This window comes from Drosophila suzukii, chromosome X (genome assembly GCF_043229965.1).
Source record: "Drosophila suzukii chromosome X, CBGP_Dsuzu_IsoJpt1.0, whole genome shotgun sequence".
Taxonomy (NCBI): domain Eukaryota; kingdom Metazoa; phylum Arthropoda; class Insecta; order Diptera; family Drosophilidae; genus Drosophila; species Drosophila suzukii.
The window spans coordinates 23,177,717-23,200,484 of NC_092084.1; the positions used below are offsets into that span (position 1 = coordinate 23,177,717).

Genomic DNA, 22,768 nt, shown 5'->3' on the forward strand with positions numbered 1-22,768 from the left:
ACGATCTATATGATCCTTCGAAAAGGGGAACGGAAATAAGGCCTCGGCTGAAAAATGAAATTAGACCGCGCGGTCTTAATTCATTATGAAAAGTGAAATAAAGCCTCGTTTAAGATTATTTTAAATAGTAATATAGCATCTTCAATATTTCACTTTTTGAAATGAATTAAGACCGCGGAGCCCTTCGAATATCATGTGGTATTCGATTGTTTTCACTTACCTTTTTGAAATACAACACAGAACCAAACAAACTTTTAAACATTTACATTAGCTTTGTATATATTCTTCGGGGTTTCATTCTGTTCATTTCTCGCCCGTCGTTTAATATTACAATTTGACTTTCGTTCGTAAGGTATTCAATAAACAAACCAAAAATTAAGGATCGATAAACTAAAAGAAGTACAACTAAAAACGTTCGACGTAATACTTTGAGTGAGAGATTATTGCACAGTAATTGCATTGCGAGCAACCAAGGGGAAGCTAAGCGAAAAATCGTACTAATACAAGGCCTCAATAAATAAGCGATTAATAAATAACGAAAAATAGTTAATAAGTAATTAAGGTCACTGGACTAAAATTAAACTTTTAACTGTGTGCGCCGTTGCTCGGTTTGAATGTCTTGAGTACAAAGTTGCCGCGTCGCTAAAATCATTTAACGTCTTTGACTAACAAGCGTGAAAGTATCATATATATATATATAATATATGTATCCTATAAATCGTAGCAGAAGATCATTAATAGGTAGTGACTAAACATGTACACAGGGGGCCATCGGCAGAAGCTTCTTAGGTTAAAAATTTGATCGGTTTCGGGGTCTACAGCTCTAGGCCATCAGCAGCTCCTCGTGCAGGCCATCGGCATCCAGGGATTTGTTCGATTTGAACATGAAGTTATTGTCGCTGGAGCCCTGCGACTTCGAACTGGAGGTCATGTTGTACAGATCATCGAGATCCTGACTGCGGCGATAGCTGTGTGGCAAAGGAAATACTCAATTAGAAAGGTTTAGAGTAAACTAGAAACTAGTTTAGAACCCAACTCACGTGCTAAGTGGCCTGCTGTAGGTGGACATGGCCGGGCTGGCCGGATTGTTGTTGCTGTGATTGCTGTTGCTGTTACTCTCATTGTCGGCGTTGTCGTTATAGAGATCGCAATTGTCCAAGTACTCGGAGCGCAGATACGTGTCCAGGTCGTTGTCGCACTCGTCCTCCTGGTCGGCGTAGTCCTGCTCATTGTCCTGATCCTGCTGCGACTCCACCATGCACAGCCACTGCGAGTTGTGGTTGCGGAACTTCTCCAGCTGCAAAAGGAATGATTTCAGTTGTAATATAACAGGTTTACTTTGCAGCTCCATGTTTTAAAACTAGCTACTCACCTTGATGCGCTTGGCCCACTCGCTGTCACTTATGGCAATAATGTCCAAGCAATAGTCGCACACCTTGCGGATCTCCTCGTTCTTGTCGTGCATCAGATCGATCAGATAAGCCGGCGATTCCGTCTCCTTGATCATGTACTCCCTGGTGCTCTCGTGCCGCAGTATCTGCTGGAACACAAAGATGATCTGCAGCACAATCTCATCATCCTCCTGCTTGGCCTTCAGCAGTTCAATCAGCGATATAACCACTTTGGCGCGACAAAACAGCAGAGCACACAACTCGTCGCAGGCACAGGTGCCCAGGTAAACTATGGTGTCCAGCACAAGGTCATCCATGCGGGAGCAGGGCACCAGCAGCTGGCGGATCCATGGTATCAGCTGGAAGTTCTGCAAGATCTGCGAGTAATCCAAGTCGGTCAGGGCCAGGTTACCCAAAATGCCCAGGCACTCCACTATAAATGCCTCGTCATCGCAGATGGTCAGAATGCGCGCCAAATCGCCCACATAGTCGATGAATTGCAGCTGCAGGGATTCGTGCTGCGAGAGATTCCTCAGCAGCTTCATCAACAAGGCATCCTGGTACTTGAAGGCCCGATCCATCAGGCTATGCAGTCGTTGGCCCTCCACCATAATCTGGGCATTTCGGCGATTAAGCGATAGATTAATGCACAAGGCAATGAGATCCAGATCGACTTTAACATTAAGGTTTAGGATAATGGCATCCGTGGCCATTTGCACGCACTCCGTTTGCGTAAACATGCCCTTGACTTTGTCATCCAAGCTCATGTGATAGAGTATCTTCACAGCAATGCCGTGATGCTTCTCATCGTTGATGAACATTACCAGCATGGGCAGAAAGCCGGCGGCGATCATCTTGCGACGCAGTCCGCCGTCGAAGGAGAGATTGAAGACCAGCTTCAAGGTGACCTGCACCAGATCCGTGTGCGTGCTCTGGAACAATCGTGGCAGCTTGGCCACAATGTTGAGCGCGCCCATCTCGTCCTTGTTGTCACCGACAATCGATAGCTTCTTGAGGAACGTGCTGACGAGCATTAGGAGATCGATATTCTGGCGATCCAGCGCCTTCACCAGCATCTTAACAATGTGCTTGCGCCGCATCTTCTCCTCCAGCTTCACATTCTCCGCCATGTTCAGCAGCAGATAGAAGGCCACTCGCAGCAATTGCTCCTGCTTCTTGGCAAAGATCTTAAGCTGCTTGTTTAGCCGATCGATCTCCTCCTTCTTAACCTTGGGATCGTTCCTGTCCAGCGATTCGTTGCTCTGGGCCTTGAGTTCAGCGGGCACAGCTGGAGGATCGCCGGCAGGTGAGCCGCCGGCGCAGAGAGCCTCGTGGTAGCTGCTGTTCAGGATCTGGCTCTTGATCAGCGACGACGACATGGAGCCATGAAAGCTGCTCCAATTACCAGACTTGGGCCGCTGCTTTAGCTCCGGAATGCGACGACGCGGGGGCTCCATCTCCTTGGGCTTCTCCTCATTCATAATGTCCAGGAAGTCGTCGGTGCTGCGGTTCAGTTTCTCCTTGCTGGCCTTCGCAGAGTGCGGAGTGGAGGATATTATTATTGGTATTATTCAGTATTTATTAAGGGGATAACGATCTATATGATCCTTCGAAAAGGGGAACGGAAATAAGGCCTCGGCTGAAAAATGAAATTAGACCGCGCGGTCTTAATTCATTATGAAAAGTGAAATAAAGCCTCGTTTAAGATTATTTTAAATAGTAATATAGCATCTTCAATATTTCACTTTTTGAAATGAATTAAGACCGCGGAGCCCTTCGAATATCATGTGGTATTCGATTGTTTTCACTTACCTTTTTGAAATACAACACAGAACCAAACAAACTTTTAAACATTTACATTAGCTTTGTATATATTCTTCGGGGTTTCATTCTGTTCATTTCTCGCCCGTCGTTTAATATTACAATTTGACTTTCGTTCGTAAGGTATTCAATAAACAAACCAAAAATTAAGGATCGATAAACTAAAAGAAGTACAACTAAAAACGTTCGACGTAATACTTTGAGTGAGAGATTATTGCACAGTAATTGCATTGCGAGCAACCAAGGGGAAGCTAAGCGAAAAATCGTACTAATACAAGGCCTCAATAAATAAGCGATTAATAAATAACGAAAAATAGTTAATAAGTAATTAAGGTCACTGGACTAAAATTAAACTTTTAACTGTGTGCGCCGTTGCTCGGTTTGAATGTCTTGAGTACAAAGTTGCCGCGTCGCTAAAATCATTTAACGTCTTTGACTAACAAGCGTGAAAGTATCATATATATATATATAATATATGTATCCTATAAATCGTAGCAGAAGATCATTAATAGGTAGTGACTAAACATGTACACAGGGGGCCATCGGCAGAAGCTTCTTAGGTTAAAAATTTGATCGGTTTCGGGGTCTACAGCTCTAGGCCATCAGCAGCTCCTCGTGCAGGCCATCGGCATCCAGGGATTTGTTCGATTTGAACATGAAGTTATTGTCGCTGGAGCCCTGCGACTTCGAACTGGAGGTCATGTTGTACAGATCATCGAGATCCTGACTGCGGCGATAGCTGTGTGGCAAAGGAAATACTCAATTAGAAAGGTTTAGAGTAAACTAGAAACTAGTTTAGAACCCAACTCACGTGCTAAGTGGCCTGCTGTAGGTGGACATGGCCGGGCTGGCCGGATTGTTGTTGCTGTGATTGCTGTTGCTGTTACTCTCATTGTCGGCGTTGTCGTTATAGAGATCGCAATTGTCCAAGTACTCGGAGCGCAGATACGTGTCCAGGTCGTTGTCGCACTCGTCCTCCTGGTCGGCGTAGTCCTGCTCATTGTCCTGATCCTGCTGCGACTCCACCATGCACAGCCACTGCGAGTTGTGGTTGCGGAACTTCTCCAGCTGCAAAAGGAATGATTTCAGTTGTAATATAACAGGTTTACTTTGCAGCTCCATGTTTTAAAACTAGCTACTCACCTTGATGCGCTTGGCCCACTCGCTGTCACTTATGGCAATAATGTCCAAGCAATAGTCGCACACCTTGCGGATCTCCTCGTTCTTGTCGTGCATCAGATCGATCAGATAAGCCGGCGATTCCGTCTCCTTGATCATGTACTCCCTGGTGCTCTCGTGCCGCAGTATCTGCTGGAACACAAAGATGATCTGCAGCACAATCTCATCATCCTCCTGCTTGGCCTTCAGCAGTTCAATCAGCGATATAACCACTTTGGCGCGACAAAACAGCAGAGCACACAACTCGTCGCAGGCACAGGTGCCCAGGTAAACTATGGTGTCCAGCACAAGGTCATCCATGCGGGAGCAGGGCACCAGCAGCTGGCGGATCCATGGTATCAGCTGGAAGTTCTGCAAGATCTGCGAGTAATCCAAGTCGGTCAGGGCCAGGTTACCCAAAATGCCCAGGCACTCCACTATAAATGCCTCGTCATCGCAGATGGTCAGAATGCGCGCCAAATCGCCCACATAGTCGATGAATTGCAGCTGCAGGGATTCGTGCTGCGAGAGATTCCTCAGCAGCTTCATCAACAAGGCATCCTGGTACTTGAAGGCCCGATCCATCAGGCTATGCAGTCGTTGGCCCTCCACCATAATCTGGGCATTTCGGCGATTAAGCGATAGATTAATGCACAAGGCAATGAGATCCAGATCGACTTTAACATTAAGGTTTAGGATAATGGCATCCGTGGCCATTTGCACGCACTCCGTTTGCGTAAACATGCCCTTGACTTTGTCATCCAAGCTCATGTGATAGAGTATCTTCACAGCAATGCCGTGATGCTTCTCATCGTTGATGAACATTACCAGCATGGGCAGAAAGCCGGCGGCGATCATCTTGCGACGCAGTCCGCCGTCGAAGGAGAGATTGAAGACCAGCTTCAAGGTGACCTGCACCAGATCCGTGTGCGTGCTCTGGAACAATCGTGGCAGCTTGGCCACAATGTTGAGCGCGCCCATCTCGTCCTTGTTGTCACCGACAATCGATAGCTTCTTGAGGAACGTGCTGACGAGCATTAGGAGATCGATATTCTGGCGATCCAGCGCCTTCACCAGCATCTTAACAATGTGCTTGCGCCGCATCTTCTCCTCCAGCTTCACATTCTCCGCCATGTTCAGCAGCAGATAGAAGGCCACTCGCAGCAATTGCTCCTGCTTCTTGGCAAAGATCTTAAGCTGCTTGTTTAGCCGATCGATCTCCTCCTTCTTAACCTTGGGATCGTTCCTGTCCAGCGATTCGTTGCTCTGGGCCTTGAGTTCAGCGGGCACAGCTGGAGGATCGCCGGCAGGTGAGCCGCCGGCGCAGAGAGCCTCGTGGTAGCTGCTGTTCAGGATCTGGCTCTTGATCAGCGACGACGACATGGAGCCATGAAAGCTGCTCCAATTACCAGACTTGGGCCGCTGCTTTAGCTCCGGAATGCGACGACGCGGGGGCTCCATCTCCTTGGGCTTCTCCTCATTCATAATGTCCAGGAAGTCGTCGGTGCTGCGGTTCAGTTTCTCCTTGCTGGCCTTCGCAGAGTGCGGAGTGGAGGATCCATTGGGCTGCTTGCGCACGTCCAGCTCATTTCGCATGGTCTCATAGCGACGCAGTTCGTAGTCAATCACATCCATGCAAAGCGACCCAATCTGATATAAATAAATATTTAAAATAAATATAATTTAGTGTTTGTAAATCAAAATTCACCTTATATTGCACAATGAGAGGATGGAACTTGGTGTATGTGGAGAAGCAGAAGAATATGTAGATTATGTTGGTGGAGAGATCCAGGGATTTGCGCCAGTCCTCGCGCAAAACCCGCGACAAGGCGCTGAGGCAGGCTTCTAAAATGTTCCAAGAATATATTAAGTAAGGTTTCACACTGGCTGCCCATCTTATCTAACCATTCTTTTCCAGCTCCTCAAGATTATCGGGATTTCGCGCCATCTGTAGGATCATGGCCGAGCCCCGGATGCGCTCGCCCAGCTCTTCGTACAGCAACTCCACATACTCATCGATATTGTTGATGGACACATCCGCTGTGGGCGTGGCGGCACTCAAAGCATTGGATACACCATTGGTGGCTCCTGTGGATCCTGATCCGCTCCCTGTGCTGCTAGTCATGGCCGCCACACTGCTGTGCGATCGGGCGGAGGAGCGTGTGTGCGCGGTATGGAGTGCCGCCGATCGCCGGCTGTGAGTGTTGTTGTCCGGAATATCTAACAGATAGGGGATAAGTATTTCATTAATCTGGTATCTTACAAAGTGAGAACTGATTATTACCCGATTTCTTACCATTGCTGGTATTATCCTTGCGATTCTTTAGGTAGAAGATTATCTGCTCAACGTCATTCAGCTGGGACTTGTGGATGAGATCGCATTTTTCCACCACTTCGCGGGCCAGGGCCGCTGGATCCGTTTTGGAGTTCAGCGAGCGGAGTCTAATGATTTTCTGACAGTTCTGAAGGGAGATAGAATTAAATTAATTATAGTACTATGTATTATATTATACATATATGTGTAGGTACTTATTTCAGTAATATATTATAATATTTAATTGAGCCGATAACAAAAAGAGATTGTTGCTATTGCTTCCATTTAAATTGTACACTTTAAATGTGTTTAGTTCTTTTGACTTTCCTCTTTATAAAAAACTAATTTGAATTTTAATTTTTATTAAAGGATCTTGTGTATTTCTAAAATTGATTGTCAAAAATCTGAAGATTAATGTATATATAAAAGAAAACCCGAAATATTATGGGTATCAATGCATAACCCAAACCTTAATAGCTAGAGCAGCTAAACGTTTACTTAACATTCCACAGGGGGCTAAGTTCAATACATATAAAAACAGAATTAGAAAAAATACACACAACTAAATACAAAAAACATATACGAACTAAGCCATTCATCCACTTAAAAGCTCATTATATTACATATATCTTTTTGATTACTCTAGCTTTATTGATTTAACGAGATTGTTTAAAGTTGAGGAAATAGTTGGTCGTTCAAGTGTGTTTGTACTTATCCACAAAACAGAATCTGATCTGGGGTACAAACTTTTACGGTCGCCAAGACTTCTGGCCAGAAACGACCAAAAAACAGACCTACTATTTATTTATGGTCGTGAACAATCGACGAAAACGAGCGACAAAAAGGCCAGAAAAACGTGAATTGAGGTTAAAGACCCGCCAACCGCTTTTGGTATCTCTACTCACTACTTTACTACCCGATACTTGAGCGCGACCCGTCATCGACCCCGTTGTTACGTTATCGATTGGCCCGCTCAATGTCAGCTTCTGCCCCCCGCCCCTTAACCCTTTTGTGGTACACAGTGACAAATTATGGCAAATTAACTATTGTCTAAGCGTCTTTTGTTGGTTCTTTCAAGAAGTTTTAGTTAAAAAGTTTTGCTAAATTTGCAACATTATTTCTTATAAGTGAAAAGTCTACAATACAATTTAAACTGCACATATTTTTATATGTGAATCTCGAGGCGTATATGCTTTTATTATTAACTTAGTAGTTCATCCAATGGACATTTCATATAATATATCTCAGTGTAAGAAAAAACTACCTTATATTTTAAACGGAATTTTCGATTTTTCCTTTATAAACTTCTCTTAACTTTTTTCGTTTCAAGGTACTGAAGTCCTGATATTTTCTATATAATAAATTATCTTAAATTTGTATTCTATTTTTTTGTAGATATCATATGCCTAAAACATTAAACACTGCAATGAAATATTCAGTAAGCATGATGCACTAAAACCTCACACATAAAGGGTTTGTACTTTATTTAAAGAATTTTACTAAAGCTACCAATATTATTTGTATTAGAAACGGATTACGTTAACAATTTTTTTTAATATTATATAAAATCTATGACGCGAAAGCATCGCTGTTGTTAGGTAAAACAAAAGAGAATTTTTAAAGTATTTCAGAATACATTTACTTTTACTCTATGATTCATACTTTAAATTCTTCGCTTTTACTTACTAATCAATTAAAAATAGGTATATTTTAAAAAGAGAACTACGATTTATAACAGTCACTTGCAAATCGTGAACTTATGAAATGAGGATTAGGAGGTTCCTTACGTTATTATAATTGTTTGGGTAATTGGAAAGCAAATTATAAGTACTGGATATTACAAAGTATATAATTTTTTTCTCCCATTCGAATCAGATACGTTCTCTAAAACTGGTTTTCCTTTCAATCTTCTATCAACTTTTTCCCCCACAAGGTTTTATTTGTTCTATGCAACTCGCGAAACTACTGAGATTTTCTCGCAGTGCATGCTAGATGTTCTCACCTTTTTCTCCTCGATCATCGGGTTGTTGGGCTCCCCGAAGACGGTGGCCTCCAGTTGGTAGTTGACAATCAGCGCCTTATCCGTGGGATGCGGTTCGATGGATCCGCCTTTCCACCTCCTGTTTGTTTGTTTGTTGTTTTATTTTTCGATTCGTTTGTGTTGTTTGGATTAAGAGCGAACAATTTGTTGGATCAATCATAAATTATGCGGGTCAATGCGTAATGGGGTGTAATGCTGATTTACTGGCTACACAGCACTCCAGAATAGGAAATAATACATTTCGTTTGTGAATGAATGAATAAATTATACTAAAATCTAAAAATCATAATAGAATCGATGGGAAATGGCCAAAAGGGAGGGGAAATCATGGAAAGGCAGAAGTGGAAAATCAATAAGAGCGCAAGGTGAATTTTGGCTCTCTTTCTGACGTATTTGCTATTTCTTTTGTTCTTCTTCTGCCACTTGTACACCCACACATGAAAACAAACAAATACGCACACGCACACACACACACACACGCTCCAACCGTATACATACGCACTTTTTAATAAACTTGGCGTCATCGTTTGTTTGCATTGTTGTTGCTGCTGCTGATGTTGTTGTTAGCGGAAGAGGAAGAGGCGCAGAACGGCAGGAATTATTTGTCAAATTGTTTATGACAAGTGAAGGTGGCGGCGGCGGGGCGCGGGGGTGGCGCTCTTCGACTGGACAGGGGCTCTTTTGCAGCTGCTGCTCTCGTTGCGCTCTCTTTTGCTCGCACAAGTCGCCGGCAATCGCATTTATTATGTAATAGACGTAGTGGATCACAATTGGCAGCAGCACCAAGCCCGAGATAATTTGGAAAATTAATAACAAAACAAATTGCATGCGATTGCAATGCGACTCCCGTTTATTTTTTGACGTCGATTAGTGTGACCGTGGCGCTAGAGGTGCGAAAACATCGATGAAAACATCGGCGAAGCGATATCTTGAAAGCTTTCGATAACATCGTTGTCGACTATCGTTGATTGCACATCACTAAATGTTAAAATTAAACTTTTACCCAGCAGATATTTTAATATAAACTTAATATTATGTTACAAATTAAGTGTTTTGATGGTGGGGGTAGCATTACTTTTTTAGAAACATCAAATTTAGATACATTTTTGTAGTTGCTGGCAAGACTTGGCTTTTATACAAGGAATAACTTCTATAAAAAATATAAAAAAAACCCGCAAAACTTATTTTGAAAAAAAATAAACTTATCAAGTAAAATATATTGAATGTACTTTCGAAAGTCCTTTACCTTTCCATTGTTAAATCCACCAAGCAATTGCAGTATTTATGGGCACTACGCTTTAGAGATTAAAACAAAAATATATTAAAACATCCACAAATATTTAAGAAACAATGATATGTTATGGGATCGGTAATGGGATGGCATAGGTAAATTTAAATTTTTTGGCTGCTATTACAAAAATAATCGTCAGATCGAAGAATGCCATACCTCGATGAACTCGTTGTTTAATTTCCAATTCATTGGCGTTCAAACCTGAAAATTTGTACCTTTTGACATTTTTCGCAAAAAAAAAGCGATGCACCCTGTAAAAAATGCGAAAATGGGCCAACAAATACATTTTCCTTAAAATGATTGGGATCGATAGCAAAGGTAGCAAGCTGCCCAAAACAGTCGGTCTTTTAGCTGTACGCCTTGATTTGGCTAAACTACGACTGAAAAGCCACTACAAAATTTGTATTTTTGACCAAAATCTGAATCCCAAAAATAACTGATGAACCCTTTTATATAAATTGCGAAAATGGGTCAAAAAATAAATGTTCCTTAAAATGGTGGGGATCGACAGCATTTGTAGCAAGCTGCTCAAAAAATCGTATTTTTGACTAAAATGTGATTCTCGTATTTTTGACCAAAATCTGAATCCCATTTTTTCGGCCTAAATATGTAGTTTTTTGAAAAACTGTTATATTATTCTAATCGGTTTAATAGCCCACACTTAAAAGATCAAGCCTGGCATAATGTAAGCGTGTATTTATTTAGTAAAGGGAAATTGTGTTTAGTTGAATGAGGCCTTGTTATGAATTTTTTGGTAAGTCGTTTTTTTTAAATTTTGGTTTAGTTTACTTTTTCGTTAAAATTCCGATGTTTCGATTATTTTAGCCTCGCGGCTTGATTGGCCACAGCTATCGATAGACACAGCGAGCCAGTATTTATCGGCCTTTAAATAGCTAAAAATGGCTACAAGAAGCCAAGACAGCGCCACTGGCTTGTTCTGAAAGAACGCAATGTCCGGCAACACCGCGGCCAGAACAGCTGGGCCGGCGTTGCCAGGTGCCGCGAAAGTGGGGACGAAGAGAGGAGCAAAGAAAAGGCAACAAAAGCGAAATGAAATGAGGGAACTACAATAAATACTTAGTAGTATTATTAACCGAAAAGCGCGGCGCGCTCACAATGTTTCTGACTGCGAACGGCGGCGGTTGTCTATTTAGCGAGTGAGCGCAGCGGTTGTTTACATTCCGATAGCCGAGAGACCACAACAAATAGTCGCGAATAACAAATAACAATAACAATGAAACATGCAAATAAAATGCACGTAAGGCGCGGCGCAAATGAATGATTTAAATTTAAATTTAACACACGATACGATGACCATTTAAAAGAAGCAGCGGGACACAAAAAGAACCCAAGAAGCGCAAAAGAAAGGCGAAGAAAGTCAAAAATCAGGCCAAACCGATTTGTTTTTTTTTTGTTGTGTTCTGTTTGTTTTTGTTTTTGTTGTGGTGTGGCTTCTTTTCGTTTAATTTATTTTTTTTGCGCAAGAATAACAAATGAAAGCACACAGCACTTGAAATGGAATTTCTGGAGAACTTGTACAAAACGCTGCAGAGCCTGCTGTGTGAGTAATATCAATTAGGGCTCGATAATTGCTTAAATATCTTAGAGAAATCTTGTTTTTTTTTTAGCCTCCTACATCGATCTGGATTACTCGCTATGGCTGTACCGCTTCCTCACCCCCCTGATTGTCACCTTTCTGCTGCCCCTCGTCTTCGTGGCCCTCATCTATATTTCCTTTCTGGTGCTTTTTATCTACAAGTTGCACAGGTAAGCGAAAAGAACGCAAAAAACCTTTGTGGCAGTGCAAAACTGTTGATTGGCCAAAATGAAAATGGGGGGTAATTGCAATTACAGTGTAGTTCCTGCACTCCCCGCTAACTGTTAATGAACTCTCTCATGCTGATCGCGCACTTTTGGGGCCAATCTTTCTCCCACCCAACTCGCCTGTCTCGCTCTCCCCCTCGCAGCCGGCATTTTTTGTCCCGCTCTCCAGTTGTAATTAAAAGGGCACACGAGAGGGAGAAAGAGAGCGTGTGAGAGAGCGGCTCCCGCCAGTGCTGCCAGCAAAAGAAGCTAGATAAAAGCGAAACTCAAAAATACAGTAAGCACTCGATAAGGGAAACTAATAAGGGTTCTTAAATGGAAATGGTTTTAAACATAAAAATTAGTTTGAGTCGGAAAGGTACTTTTTTTTCATAAAATCTTTAAGGTTCTAATTTTTAAAATACCAATTATATAACATAACTTACATATTCAAAAAACACAGTATTTTTTTTCATAATTTTATTTTATAAAAAAATAAATGACAAGTGTATGCAATTACCAATCCTAATTATTATTTGTTGAAAATTAAGCAATCATTTTTGAATGATTATTTTATTACTATTTTAAAAATTTGCCGTCGATTATAAATGTAGAAATGCATTTCATTTTAAAAAATATTTTAATAAAAACGTAAACTTTATTTCAAAGAAAAAACATTTTAAGTCCTACAAACAGAAACTTTTTTACTGCTGCAATTGCATTTATTGCAGTTAATCTTAATCTTCGCATTACAGTGTTCTGTCTTGTAATCTTAAAAAAGCCAACTTGCCCAACACTGATACCACTGACCCTTCAAGAACATTGCACTCTTGACCATTGCACCAACACCTGAGAGCTGTTTAGCAGGTGATCGACACTGCCAACTTTTACTCTATTTGTGTACCCATATTTACATATTCATATACCGGCGAATGTGTGTGCTTTTATTTATTTTCTATTTCTAACTCTCTAATGGCCAACCGGTTGGCCATGCTAATTACTAAGAAGCTTTTTACCTTCAACCGCCACTGGCCCTAATGGCTATAACAATGATGGCTATCGATTTCTGCAGTTTGCAGATTGCAGATGGAGAAAAGTCATTGCATTGGATTATTTTCAATACCCTAGATTTTTTTTATCAATTAAAAAAGTTAAATTACTACATAAATTTTTAGAGGATCTTTAGACGATTTTGATAAGGGCTGTCTGTGGAATTTCCCATCAACTACTGTTTGCTTAACAATTTAATACTTGTTTATACAACTTTTCAGTCGAACGTTAATTCGTAGCTTAGACTAGATTATATTTTACTGCGCGTTTAGGCTTTTAACTAGAACCTACTTTTCAAGAACCAACTAGCTGATCATAAGATCATAAAATATAGTGTATTAAAAAAATATCATTATATTTTATTATTTAGGTATACTACTTTAATATTTATACAACATATTTTATTTCCCAAATATATAGTGCTAATAATAAAATGTTGAATCTGTTTTTATAATAATTTTATATGGATGTGCAAAATCCCATATGAAATATAGAGCATAAGCATATTTTTTGCTTAGCAAAAAAATCCAATAAAATTCCTATAATTAGTACAGTGGCTATATGCACAAGCTACAATGTCGAGAAGTGTTTTCTCATGCAATGTACATATATCATATTGTAATATGGAATGAAAGAAAAATATAGTACAGGTTTTTCTTGCATATAAGCAATAAATACACATGGGGCTTATAGAGTACGAAACAATATAGAGACTGTTCAATGAGCGGTGGAAGTGAACTGATAAAATCACAAACCAAAACACGCCATGAGACATTCCTTGGGTCCGATATTGCGACTGCCATATTATTGTTGTTCCGATAGCGTCGTACGCCTTACTTTTCTAATGCCTATCAGTTCATGGTCACTGAAGACCCCGAACCCGTACCCGCCCCAAAGTTCCCCGTTCGTAAAGCTATCACGCGTAATCACAGGAATTATACATCCATAAAAGAACCGAATGGGGAGGGGGTTCCGAATGCAATAAACTGTACTACCGCAACCTGATCCCTCACATTCCCCATTTATACATATTTTAACTCTTTTTTTGATGGGAAAACGAACGGCGAATGCAATGAAACCACTATTAATATAAAAAGCTTGACGATGCATAAACGATTCTCTTTTTTATGAATTCAAAATGTAGCACTGTCGTGTTAATCGACCGCTAATTATCTTTTAATTTCTAGAGTTACGAAATTGCATGGCGACCTTGATACTCCAAGATCTCAGTAGAAAGTAATAGATCTCGTTTGTAAGATCCGTTTTTTCACATTAAAAATGGAATTGTAAAATGTTGTTTTTACAATTCAGGTTTTTTTAAAATTGTTTTTAATGCATTTTTTACGATTCATCTTTAAAATGCACTTTCTGAGGTTTGTGATCTTGTTATCATACAAAGATATTTATAATGAATTCGTTTTCTGAAAATAGGGGATGGGAATAGATGGTGTGGAATGCACGACTTTGTTTTGGTCGCCAAGGGGCCAAAAGATTTGTGAATGAACCCTGTTATCAGTCCCCCACTAAACGCAGTTTTGCCAAGGTGAGGTTAACTTTGTTTGTGTGCATATTGATTTATAAGTTCTTTGATATGGGGAGACACGACCATCTTATGCTGATAACACCTGCGGACAGCCAACTAAATTTAAACATAATTATCAGTGGGCGCCTGCCAAATTTTGTGTTCTTTTTTTTTTTGCCAATTAATTAGGAAGCGAGGCTAACCTGAAAGACCTTTTTAAACTTAAATTTTTACTTTTGATCAGGTTCGAAATATGAGAATAAACCTGAAATTTACTTGGGTATATTGATAGGAAAAAGGTTATATCAATATTTCCTTGTAGTACTGTAGGTTTGGTTGAATCTGACACCAAGTTCAAACTTCTACTACTACTATCAAAAAAAACTGTAGTATTATATTTATCAATAAATTAAATTCAAACTAACTTGATTATCTAAGTATTTATATTTCTGTAAAACAATGAAAATTTGTTATATATTATCCCTAAATTGTATTATTTTAAAGTTTTCAAACAACATTATATTATTTTTTCAAAAATATTTTCTATTTTTAATCTCTAAAAAATGGTCCTCATAAAATTGTCCTATTTTTTTAATTCTCCAAAAATTGTCTTATGTTTGAATTCTCAAAACATTGTACATTTTTTGGACCCTAAAAAATTTCCAAAAAATTTTCTTATGTTTTAAATCCTAAAAAATTTATTATTTTTGAATTCAAAATTTCAATTTTCTTAAACCCAAAAAAAAAGTTCTTATATATTAATCATAATAAATAATACATTTTGTAATAAAATTGTGTTCATTTTTGGTTTCCAAAAATCCAAATTAAATCTAAAAATAATTTGACATATTTTTAATCCCAAAAAAATTTTCCAGTTTTTGTTCTTAAAAAATCTTTTTTTTATCAAATATTCAAAATTTTTATTTCAAATATTTTTATTTTTTAGACAGGTGATAATGCGGGCGGTGCAGGACGACCGCAACTTCTGGCGGGTCGGTCGGAAGATCGTGGCGGCCATCTGGGATGCCCACGCCCGGATTTACCACGGCTACGAGGTGATCGGCCTGGAGAACGTGCCGCAGGAGGGTCCGGCGCTGATTGTCTACTACCACGGAGCCATACCCATCGACATGTACTACCTCAACTCGAGGATGTTGTTGCAGCGCGAGCGCTTGATATACACGATTGGGGATCGCTTCCTATTCAAGTTGCCCGGCTGGGGCACCATTTCGGAAGCATTTCACGTTAGTCCCGGCACCGTGCAATCCTGCGTGAGCATCCTACGAGATGGCAATCTACTGGCAATTTCACCGGGAGGCGTCTATGAGGCGCAATTCGGGGATCATTACTATGAGCTGCTGTGGAGGAATCGCGTGGGATTTGCCAAGGTGGCCATCGAGGCCAAGGCGCCGATCATTCCGTGCTTCACGCAGAATCTGCGAGAGGGCTTCCGCCAGGTGGGCATCTTCCGGACGTTCTTCATGCGGCTGTACAACAAGGTGCGCATTCCTGTCTATCCCATCTACGGGGGATTCCCCGTCAAGTTTCGCACCTACTTGGGCAAACCCATTCCTTACGATGAGAGCCTAACGCCGCAGGATCTGCAGATAAAGGTTGTTCATTGAAATTTTGATTTGTTATTCAATAAACTTATTGTTTTACCTTTGATAGGTGGCCACCGCCATCGAGGATCTGATCAATCAGCACCAGCGTTTGCCCGGCAGCATTTTGCTGGCCCTCCTAGATCGCCTGCCTTCCTTCAGGAGACGCCTTAAGAAGAAGGACGAGTGATCCTTATCGAGATCCTCTACGCACGTCAATCCCATTTCCGTTTAGAGTATAGAGAGATTAACAGATTGACTTTGGTTTTGGCCATATAAAGACTTTGTTCCATGTACTTTTCCATGTACTTCATGATGTATAGGCAGCGCCATATATATATCTCTGTAGATCATACTTACACTTATGTATATTTTAAAAATAATCTTTGTAAATGTCTCCCAGCCCCCCGAATGGGCTTCCCTTTTTACACACTTTTTGTTGTTTGTTAGTCACAACTTCTCAAGTTCATTGAAATCCGGACACGTACTCGCTTAAGTTAAACACACACGTAGATCGTATAAACTTTTTAATTAGCCCTAAAGTAAGACTAACTTGAGTCAAACACCGAACAAAGAGAACCTCTACCTTAATTTTTTGATATCGCTTTGTCCAAGAGAAATACCTTAACCCATTTTTGATATCGTTTTCTTTCTTTTTAGTGTATTTTTAGATACATTAAACAATTATATAATTAGTTTTGCATTAAGTATATCGTGCATATATCATTTTTGTACCTTTTTTATGAAGAAACAAAACAAAAAACAAAGAAAAGATGAAATATATCTGCCTGTGAGTGTGTGCAAGTCTGTGTGTGCGATTGTGTGTACTATATAGTTAAGGAAATCGTTTGTAATATAGCTATACAATCTGAGTATTCCAAGTGACAGGAATTTTCAAAAGAAAAGTGAAATAAATAATTGAAAAAAAACCTAAAACTAACTAGTTTTCATTGCAACAAAGTTGGAAGATCTTAGACTTTTTAAGAAAAATAAGGTACACATTTTGATTTACCTTCTTATTTATTTGGTATCATTTTAAAATTCGTCTATTTAACGCTATAAATGACTTTGCATTTGATTTACTTTTTCACTCGGTTTGTTGTCAAAGTTTCTTAAGTATTGTACAGCAACTAGAGACTGGAATATGTGAGGACTATATAGTAGTGTAAATAAGGATAGATGGGTTTTCTTCAACGCAGATTCGCCAAAAAAAATGTTTAAAACTATTAAGAATTTCCTTAGCTGCTTGCTACATTTTAAGCAAATAATTATATGACTGCTTCAGAAACGTTAATCGTTTCGAAACCCGAAAGCGTTTGGCGGGTCAAAGAAAACCCAGCTATCCTAAGCACAAACATGTAGATCATTTCAGGAATCCTGGCAGGGATGTTCGTTGAGGAACTCACAGCAGATTTTAGCAGACAGATGCTAGATTCCAGGTCTAGAACTGCTCGGCCATCAGGAGGACGACGGTGGCCGTCCAGCCGGTGAAGGGATTGCAGCCCTTGCCCTCGCCGGTGGTGTCATCGTACTGCTCCCACAAATAGCCGCTGCGCTGGTACTGCCTGAAGATGTTGCCCACCAGATTGTCGCGCAGTTCGCTGTAGATCTGTCGCGCCAGAGCGGCATTCGGCCCCTCGATCTTGCCATAGTGATGCAACGCCTTGGCCGCCAGATAGTTAATATTTATCCAGATGGGGCCACGCCAATACGGTGGATCGTGCTCGGTGTTTCGTTTCATGTACAGTGGCGATCGTTTGGAGAGCGAACGCAGACCGTAGTTAGTCCACAGTTGCTCCGGATCGCGAAGATCATGAAGCAGCTTGGTCAAATATGGCGAATCATGATCCAGTTGCTCTAGCAGCAGCGGGAACAAGCTGACGTAGCCAAAAGTGCTGTCCACAAACTGATACGTGGGCTCCTCGCCAGTCACACGTCGCATTTCCGGCTGCTGGTACTGCTGATGATGATGTCGCTGCTGCTGCTGCGGTGCCATCGACGGTGGACGCTTCAGCTTCACCTGGTCCGTGTGGAGACCCCAGTCCGAGTACTGTTCGCTGTAGGGCGCCAAATGCAAGCGATTCAGCCGCTCATTGTCCATCAAATAGGAGGCCGTCTCGTAGTATTTCACATCATCTTTGCCCAACAGCGTGGACAACTCGGCCATCACACTGGCCGCCAGGGCAATCCAACAGCGCAGATCCAGGTGACGCTCCTTGTCCGTGGGATGCGAGGCACGCGGATAGTCATCCAGCCCAGAGGACAAGCTCTTTGGGTTTAGCTCCCGCGTGGTAGTGGCATTCCGTCCACGCCACAAATAAGTGCCCAATATTTCACCTGTAAAGTGAAGAATTTAACATCAAATAGACAAGGATAGATGGAGTTTGTAGTAACCCACCCCTTTGCGTGGTGTTGTACCAGTTGAACCAGGCCTGAATCCTTGGATACAGCCGTTCCAGCGTGGCCAGACGTCCATTTTGCGATAACTCCGCCCGGTGGCTGGTCAACAGTTTCTTGAGCGTCAGGAATAACGTCGGCGGATTGGCATTGCTGTTGCGCTGCGTGACAAACTCCTCGGGCACCTTGGCCAGCGCCTCAACGCCCAGGATTTGCTCCCTGGGTATCCAGCCCTCCACATTGAGCAGATCGAACCAATGGCACAGAATGTCCAGCTCGATGTCCACATCCCAGGCGCTGATCAGCAGGCCGTGGAAGCCCTCGTCCCAGAGAAAGCCGCGTGGGAAGAAGCTTCGCGAAGGCACGGCGGTGTACAAAGGAGCCTTCCAATACGGAACCGGGTTCTTGGTGTGCACCGACTGCACCCGGCTGGAGCCATAGAAGTAGCCAATGCCGCCCACCAAGTTGCTGAAGGCGTTCCGCGCAAATCGCACCTCCTCCGGCGAGTGACCCTTCTGCCGCAGCTGGAATCGCTCCTCGAAACGCTGCTCAAATTGGGAAATCTTGGCCTGCAAAGAATCCTGATAGGCTCTGCCCGTCGGCGGCTTGGGTATGGATTCGCCCAGCGAGAAACCCGAAGTGGATTGATATGTGATATCCAGCGTGAAGTCCACCTCCGCTGTGATCTGTATGGCTATGAAGTTGGGCTCGGGATTGTTGGTGGGCAGACCATTCTGGGAGACTATTTCGCCGGGCAGGCCTATAAAACGTTTGCCACGCCTGTCGGCAAAGGCGCGAAAGTGCGAGAAGAGTGTATCCTTGAGCTTGGCCAGCGACGGGGCCACCGTGCTAAGGTAGGATTTGTGCAGGATCTTGCCCTTGACGGCGTGGAAACGCACCTGGAACTCGCCCAATCCCTGCGTCTCACCATAGACACCCGGCTCCGGACTCTTCTCATCCGACACGTACTTAATATGCCCATTGGTGCGCTCATCCAAAGCCACGTACCAAATCAGCGAAATGCTTTTGTCCCACGCACGCGTGGTATTCCTCACCGAGATGCGGGCTGTCCAATCGCCGCCGTACTGTTTGCCCTCGGGGTACTTAACAAAGGAGGTCTTGAGCTCAAAGGGCAGATCTTGGATCTCCTGGACGCCAAAACTACGACCATCATGATGCGTCCAGCCATAGGAGTCCAGTTTGTCGCCCTGCTCGCACCAGTGGCGTATGCCCTGGCCACCGGGACCCAGATTGCTGGGCGAATACCACATGAGGCCCATGACAAGGGAATGGGGATCCCGCGTCTTCATCCCGAAGTAATTAAGTGACCTGTAGGAGCCCCAATAACGATCCGGTTGCTCCAGACCGGCATGCAGCACCATCTTCTGGTGGTCAAAGGGGGTGTTCACCCGCGTCTCCAGATAGCCCAGGTAGCCAAAGTACGAGGCAATGGCCAGGCAAACGCATCCGATCATCGTCTTCCACTTGTCCAGGATCAAATTGGAGGACAAACTGAAACGTGGACTGCGCTGTTGTTTTTGCTTGGCACTGGAGGCCGCTGCCGCTGCCGCCGCCGCTGCCGAGGCCGGCGTGGAGCCCGAGGAACTGCCCGTGTTCCTGGCCATTTTCCGCTTTTCCTGTTGTCTACTTTAGCGTTTTTTTGTTGAATTTTCCGCTGCTTCTGTTTTCCTGCAGCACATTGTTTTTTTTCGATCTGCGCGGCGTTGCCAGAGCCTTGCAGTCTGCAGAGATTTGGTGGCTCTGGCTCTCTTCTTGGTTTGTGTCCTTGCTTTTTAATAAGAATAAAAACATTTTTAAATCTTTTTTAAACTATCATATATTTGAAATGCTTTATTTTGTAGAAACTATTATAGCCAATTGTTTTAAACAATTTACTGGTGATTTAAATTAAAATGAGACAAAAAATCTATCAACAGATCAACTAAAATTTTAAATGTATGTTCACAATATTGGGCCTCTAAAATTGATTTTAGATATAACGAAATATAAAAAAGGGATCAATAGATCAAAAAAATAATATAAATGTATGTGCACAGTTTTGGGACCTCTGAAATTGAAATAAAAGTTAACGAAATATGAAAAAAAGGTGTTCACCATTTTGGGGCCTCTTAAATTGATTTAAAATATTACAAAATATAAAAAAGGGATCAATAAATTACAAAAAATATTTAAAATGTATATATATAAGTATATTACGTTGTTTAAAAAACACAATTCATTAGGTTCCCCACCTTGAAACTGGGTTACAAATGGTTGATGGTCAAGTAATGAGCTCCAAAAGTGCAGTTTTTGGGTCACCTTACTCAAATCTTGTTTCTTTGACCCAAAAGTCACAACATAAGTGCTGAATTCTCTAAATCTGATAAAAACTGATTTTTCCAAACCGTCTGCATCGATTCAAATTGTCAGTTACCCGAAAATGTTAAAATATTTGGCGGGAATATTTGCCAAGCCGCGAAATGACTACGTGGATGGTCGTCTAACCACGCCATTGAACAAAAAGATGGCCAGCATCCGCGACCCGCAGCCCAGGATATCCCTAAAGACCATCGTAAATGGGGACAGGATTACGACTTGTAAAAGGAAGGGGAATAGGAATCCCCAGGTGTCGCGACCCCAAAGCAGATCCCCCCGGAAATTCGCCAAATTCCATGTGGATCCCATTAGCTATATAGTCGATGTGTCGAACTCCTCTTCGTCCCTCGATGAGGGGGAAACCATTCCGCAATTATCAAGCAATACGAAGCTTTTGGAGGATCAGAATAAGAACAAGAAATCTAGAGAATTTGTACCTGTTCCACCGCCTGTAAGCCGTGTCCAAAGTTGGACAGGTCCTTTCAATGCCAATCCCTTCAATGAACATGATAACCTCTCCACTTCGAGGCAGTTTTCCATCGACGGAGAAGAGGATCCGATGGGCTGGGAGCTGGACTGGCTTCCAGAGGAGTTTTGGTCAGCGAGTTCGGAACCAGAGGTCATCAACAAATGAAGTACATTTGAAGAAATAATATATCTAATTTTAACTACCTTCCTAAGGTGAAAATGTGTTTTGATACCTTTCGATTTTACGGTTGCCTAATAAAATAAATACCAAAATATTTTGTATATTCAAAATAGTCCCAAATTAATTTATTTTAGAGAATAAAAACTTGGGAATTATAGAAAATGAAATACACATGATTCTTATAAAAAAAACTGATTATCCAATTTTCAGTCCGAAAATATAAAATTTTTTGTTTAACCACCCTATACAGCTATGCATGAAGGAAATATAACATTTTAACTAAAAGTTATAAATAAAAATATAAATATATATATAAATATATATATATATATATATAAATAAACTTTAGAATAAAACATAATTTCGAAATTGTCAACTTTTTTGAGACGTAATAAAATCAGCGTCACCTTCCAATTAAACCATTAAAAGCCAGCGTTGCCAGACCTGCACAGGCGTTCTGTGAAATTTAGTACATTTTCGCACTGTACATGTGCACTACATATTTTGATTTGTTTTGTAGTTTATTTTCATTAATTGTTGAAAATTGATAAGAACTAACTGAATAATGAACGTCAGCGAGGATTTCCAGCCGGTGCCCACGCGAGCGGCCCTGGCGCTGCAGAAGAAGCAGGGGAACAGCGATTTTCAGGCGCTGGTCTTCCAAGAACCACAGGCTGCCACAAAAAGTGGATCCAAAAGGAAGGATGAAGGATCTAAATCGGAGTCCCAGAAGCCCCACAAGACCAAGGAGGCCGGCAACGAGCTGAATCCCGAGTTCGATATCAAGAAGGCCCGCCACGAGGTCCTCAACTTTGCGATGAAAAACCAGCGGGTGATTAAAAACAAGACCAAAATGGAAATGTTTCAGCTGGTCAAGCTGGGCGCCAAACCGCTGCGCAAGCAGGTCAAGAACTACAAGGAGCTCAAGGACGAGCGCCAGCGGCTGAAGAACATTCGCGAGGAGCGCAAGAAGTTCCACCAGTTGGGCAAAAACCAGGCAGGCGCCGCCAGCGTCAAATGCCGCAGCAAATCGCAAAAGGAGCGCAATGACAAGAAGCGGGCGCCCGTTTCGCAGATCGATCAGCACTACGGCAAGGCGCAGCCCAAGTTCAAGACGAGAAAATAGTTGTTAAATAGACTAATAAAAAACCTAAGTTAGTTTCATCTTTTTTTTTAAATTCAAAGACAAAAGTGTATGTAATGATTTTTCAACAGTCTGGTAACGTTCTGCTTGGCTTGGTCTAGCCAAATGACGTTAATTGGGTGTTAATTGAGTTATTATTAGGCTGATTAAACATTTATTTGTTATTTTTATTAACATTTAAGAAAAATTCAAAATATTTAAACCAAACAG

General features: G+C 41.8%; 6 protein-coding genes across 7 annotated transcripts; 3 read left to right on the forward strand and 3 right to left on the reverse strand.

Annotated features, from left to right (window-relative positions):
• Window positions 1-252: 252 nt before the first annotated feature.
• LOC139353473 (kinesin-associated protein 3-like) lies at window positions 253-2,941 on the reverse strand. Its single transcript, XM_070997721.1, has 3 exons — window positions 1,373-2,941; window positions 1,041-1,297; window positions 253-968 (listed from the first exon to the last, which is right to left on the reverse strand). Exons 1-3 carry the CDS (start codon window positions 2,870-2,872, stop codon window positions 824-826), a joined length of 1,902 nt encoding a protein of 633 aa, XP_070853822.1. The 5' UTR covers window positions 2,873-2,941; the 3' UTR covers window positions 253-823.
• A 294-nt stretch (window positions 2,942-3,235) lies between these two features.
• On the reverse strand, window positions 3,236-9,599 carry LOC108004742 (kinesin associated protein 3). Of its 2 annotated transcripts, none has more exons than XM_017067771.4 (8): window positions 9,228-9,599; window positions 8,687-8,804; window positions 6,667-6,832; window positions 6,276-6,590; window positions 6,079-6,215; window positions 4,356-6,020; window positions 4,024-4,280; window positions 3,236-3,951 (listed from the first exon to the last, which is right to left on the reverse strand). In XM_017067771.4, exons 1-8 carry the CDS (start codon window positions 9,551-9,553, stop codon window positions 3,807-3,809), a joined length of 3,129 nt encoding a protein of 1,042 aa, XP_016923260.2. In that variant the 5' UTR covers window positions 9,554-9,599; the 3' UTR covers window positions 3,236-3,806. The 2 variants fall into 2 exon arrangements, with proteins under 2 accessions (XP_016923260.2, XP_016923259.2); XM_017067770.4 differs by having other exon boundaries at window positions 6,655-6,832.
• Window positions 9,600-11,012: 1,413 nt separating this feature from the next.
• Window positions 11,013-16,928, forward strand: LOC108004691 (DGAT1/2-independent enzyme synthesizing storage lipids). The gene is made up of 4 exons (XM_017067699.4): window positions 11,013-11,577; window positions 11,645-11,783; window positions 15,338-16,004; window positions 16,063-16,928. Exons 1-4 carry the CDS (start codon window positions 11,532-11,534, stop codon window positions 16,180-16,182), a joined length of 972 nt encoding a protein of 323 aa, XP_016923188.1. The 5' UTR covers window positions 11,013-11,531; the 3' UTR covers window positions 16,183-16,928.
• A 65-nt stretch (window positions 16,929-16,993) lies between these two features.
• Window positions 16,994-20,116, reverse strand: GCS1 (mannosyl-oligosaccharide glucosidase). Its single transcript, XM_017067698.4, has 2 exons — window positions 18,391-20,116; window positions 16,994-18,329 (listed from the first exon to the last, which is right to left on the reverse strand). The coding sequence occupies exons 1-2, from the start codon at window positions 20,012-20,014 to the stop codon at window positions 17,434-17,436; spliced, it is 2,520 nt and encodes an 839-aa protein (XP_016923187.2). The 5' UTR covers window positions 20,015-20,116; the 3' UTR covers window positions 16,994-17,433.
• Window positions 20,117-20,735: 619 nt separating this feature from the next.
• On the forward strand, window positions 20,736-21,480 carry LOC108004631 (uncharacterized). Its single transcript, XM_017067571.4, has one exon. It carries the CDS (start codon window positions 20,830-20,832, stop codon window positions 21,397-21,399), a length of 570 nt encoding a protein of 189 aa, XP_016923060.2. The 5' UTR covers window positions 20,736-20,829; the 3' UTR covers window positions 21,400-21,480.
• A 404-nt stretch (window positions 21,481-21,884) lies between these two features.
• LOC108004603 (uncharacterized protein C1orf131) lies at window positions 21,885-22,578 on the forward strand. The gene has a single exon (XM_017067542.4). It carries the CDS (start codon window positions 21,980-21,982, stop codon window positions 22,538-22,540), a length of 561 nt encoding a protein of 186 aa, XP_016923031.1. The 5' UTR covers window positions 21,885-21,979; the 3' UTR covers window positions 22,541-22,578.
• The last annotated feature ends 190 nt before the right edge of the window (window positions 22,579-22,768 follow it).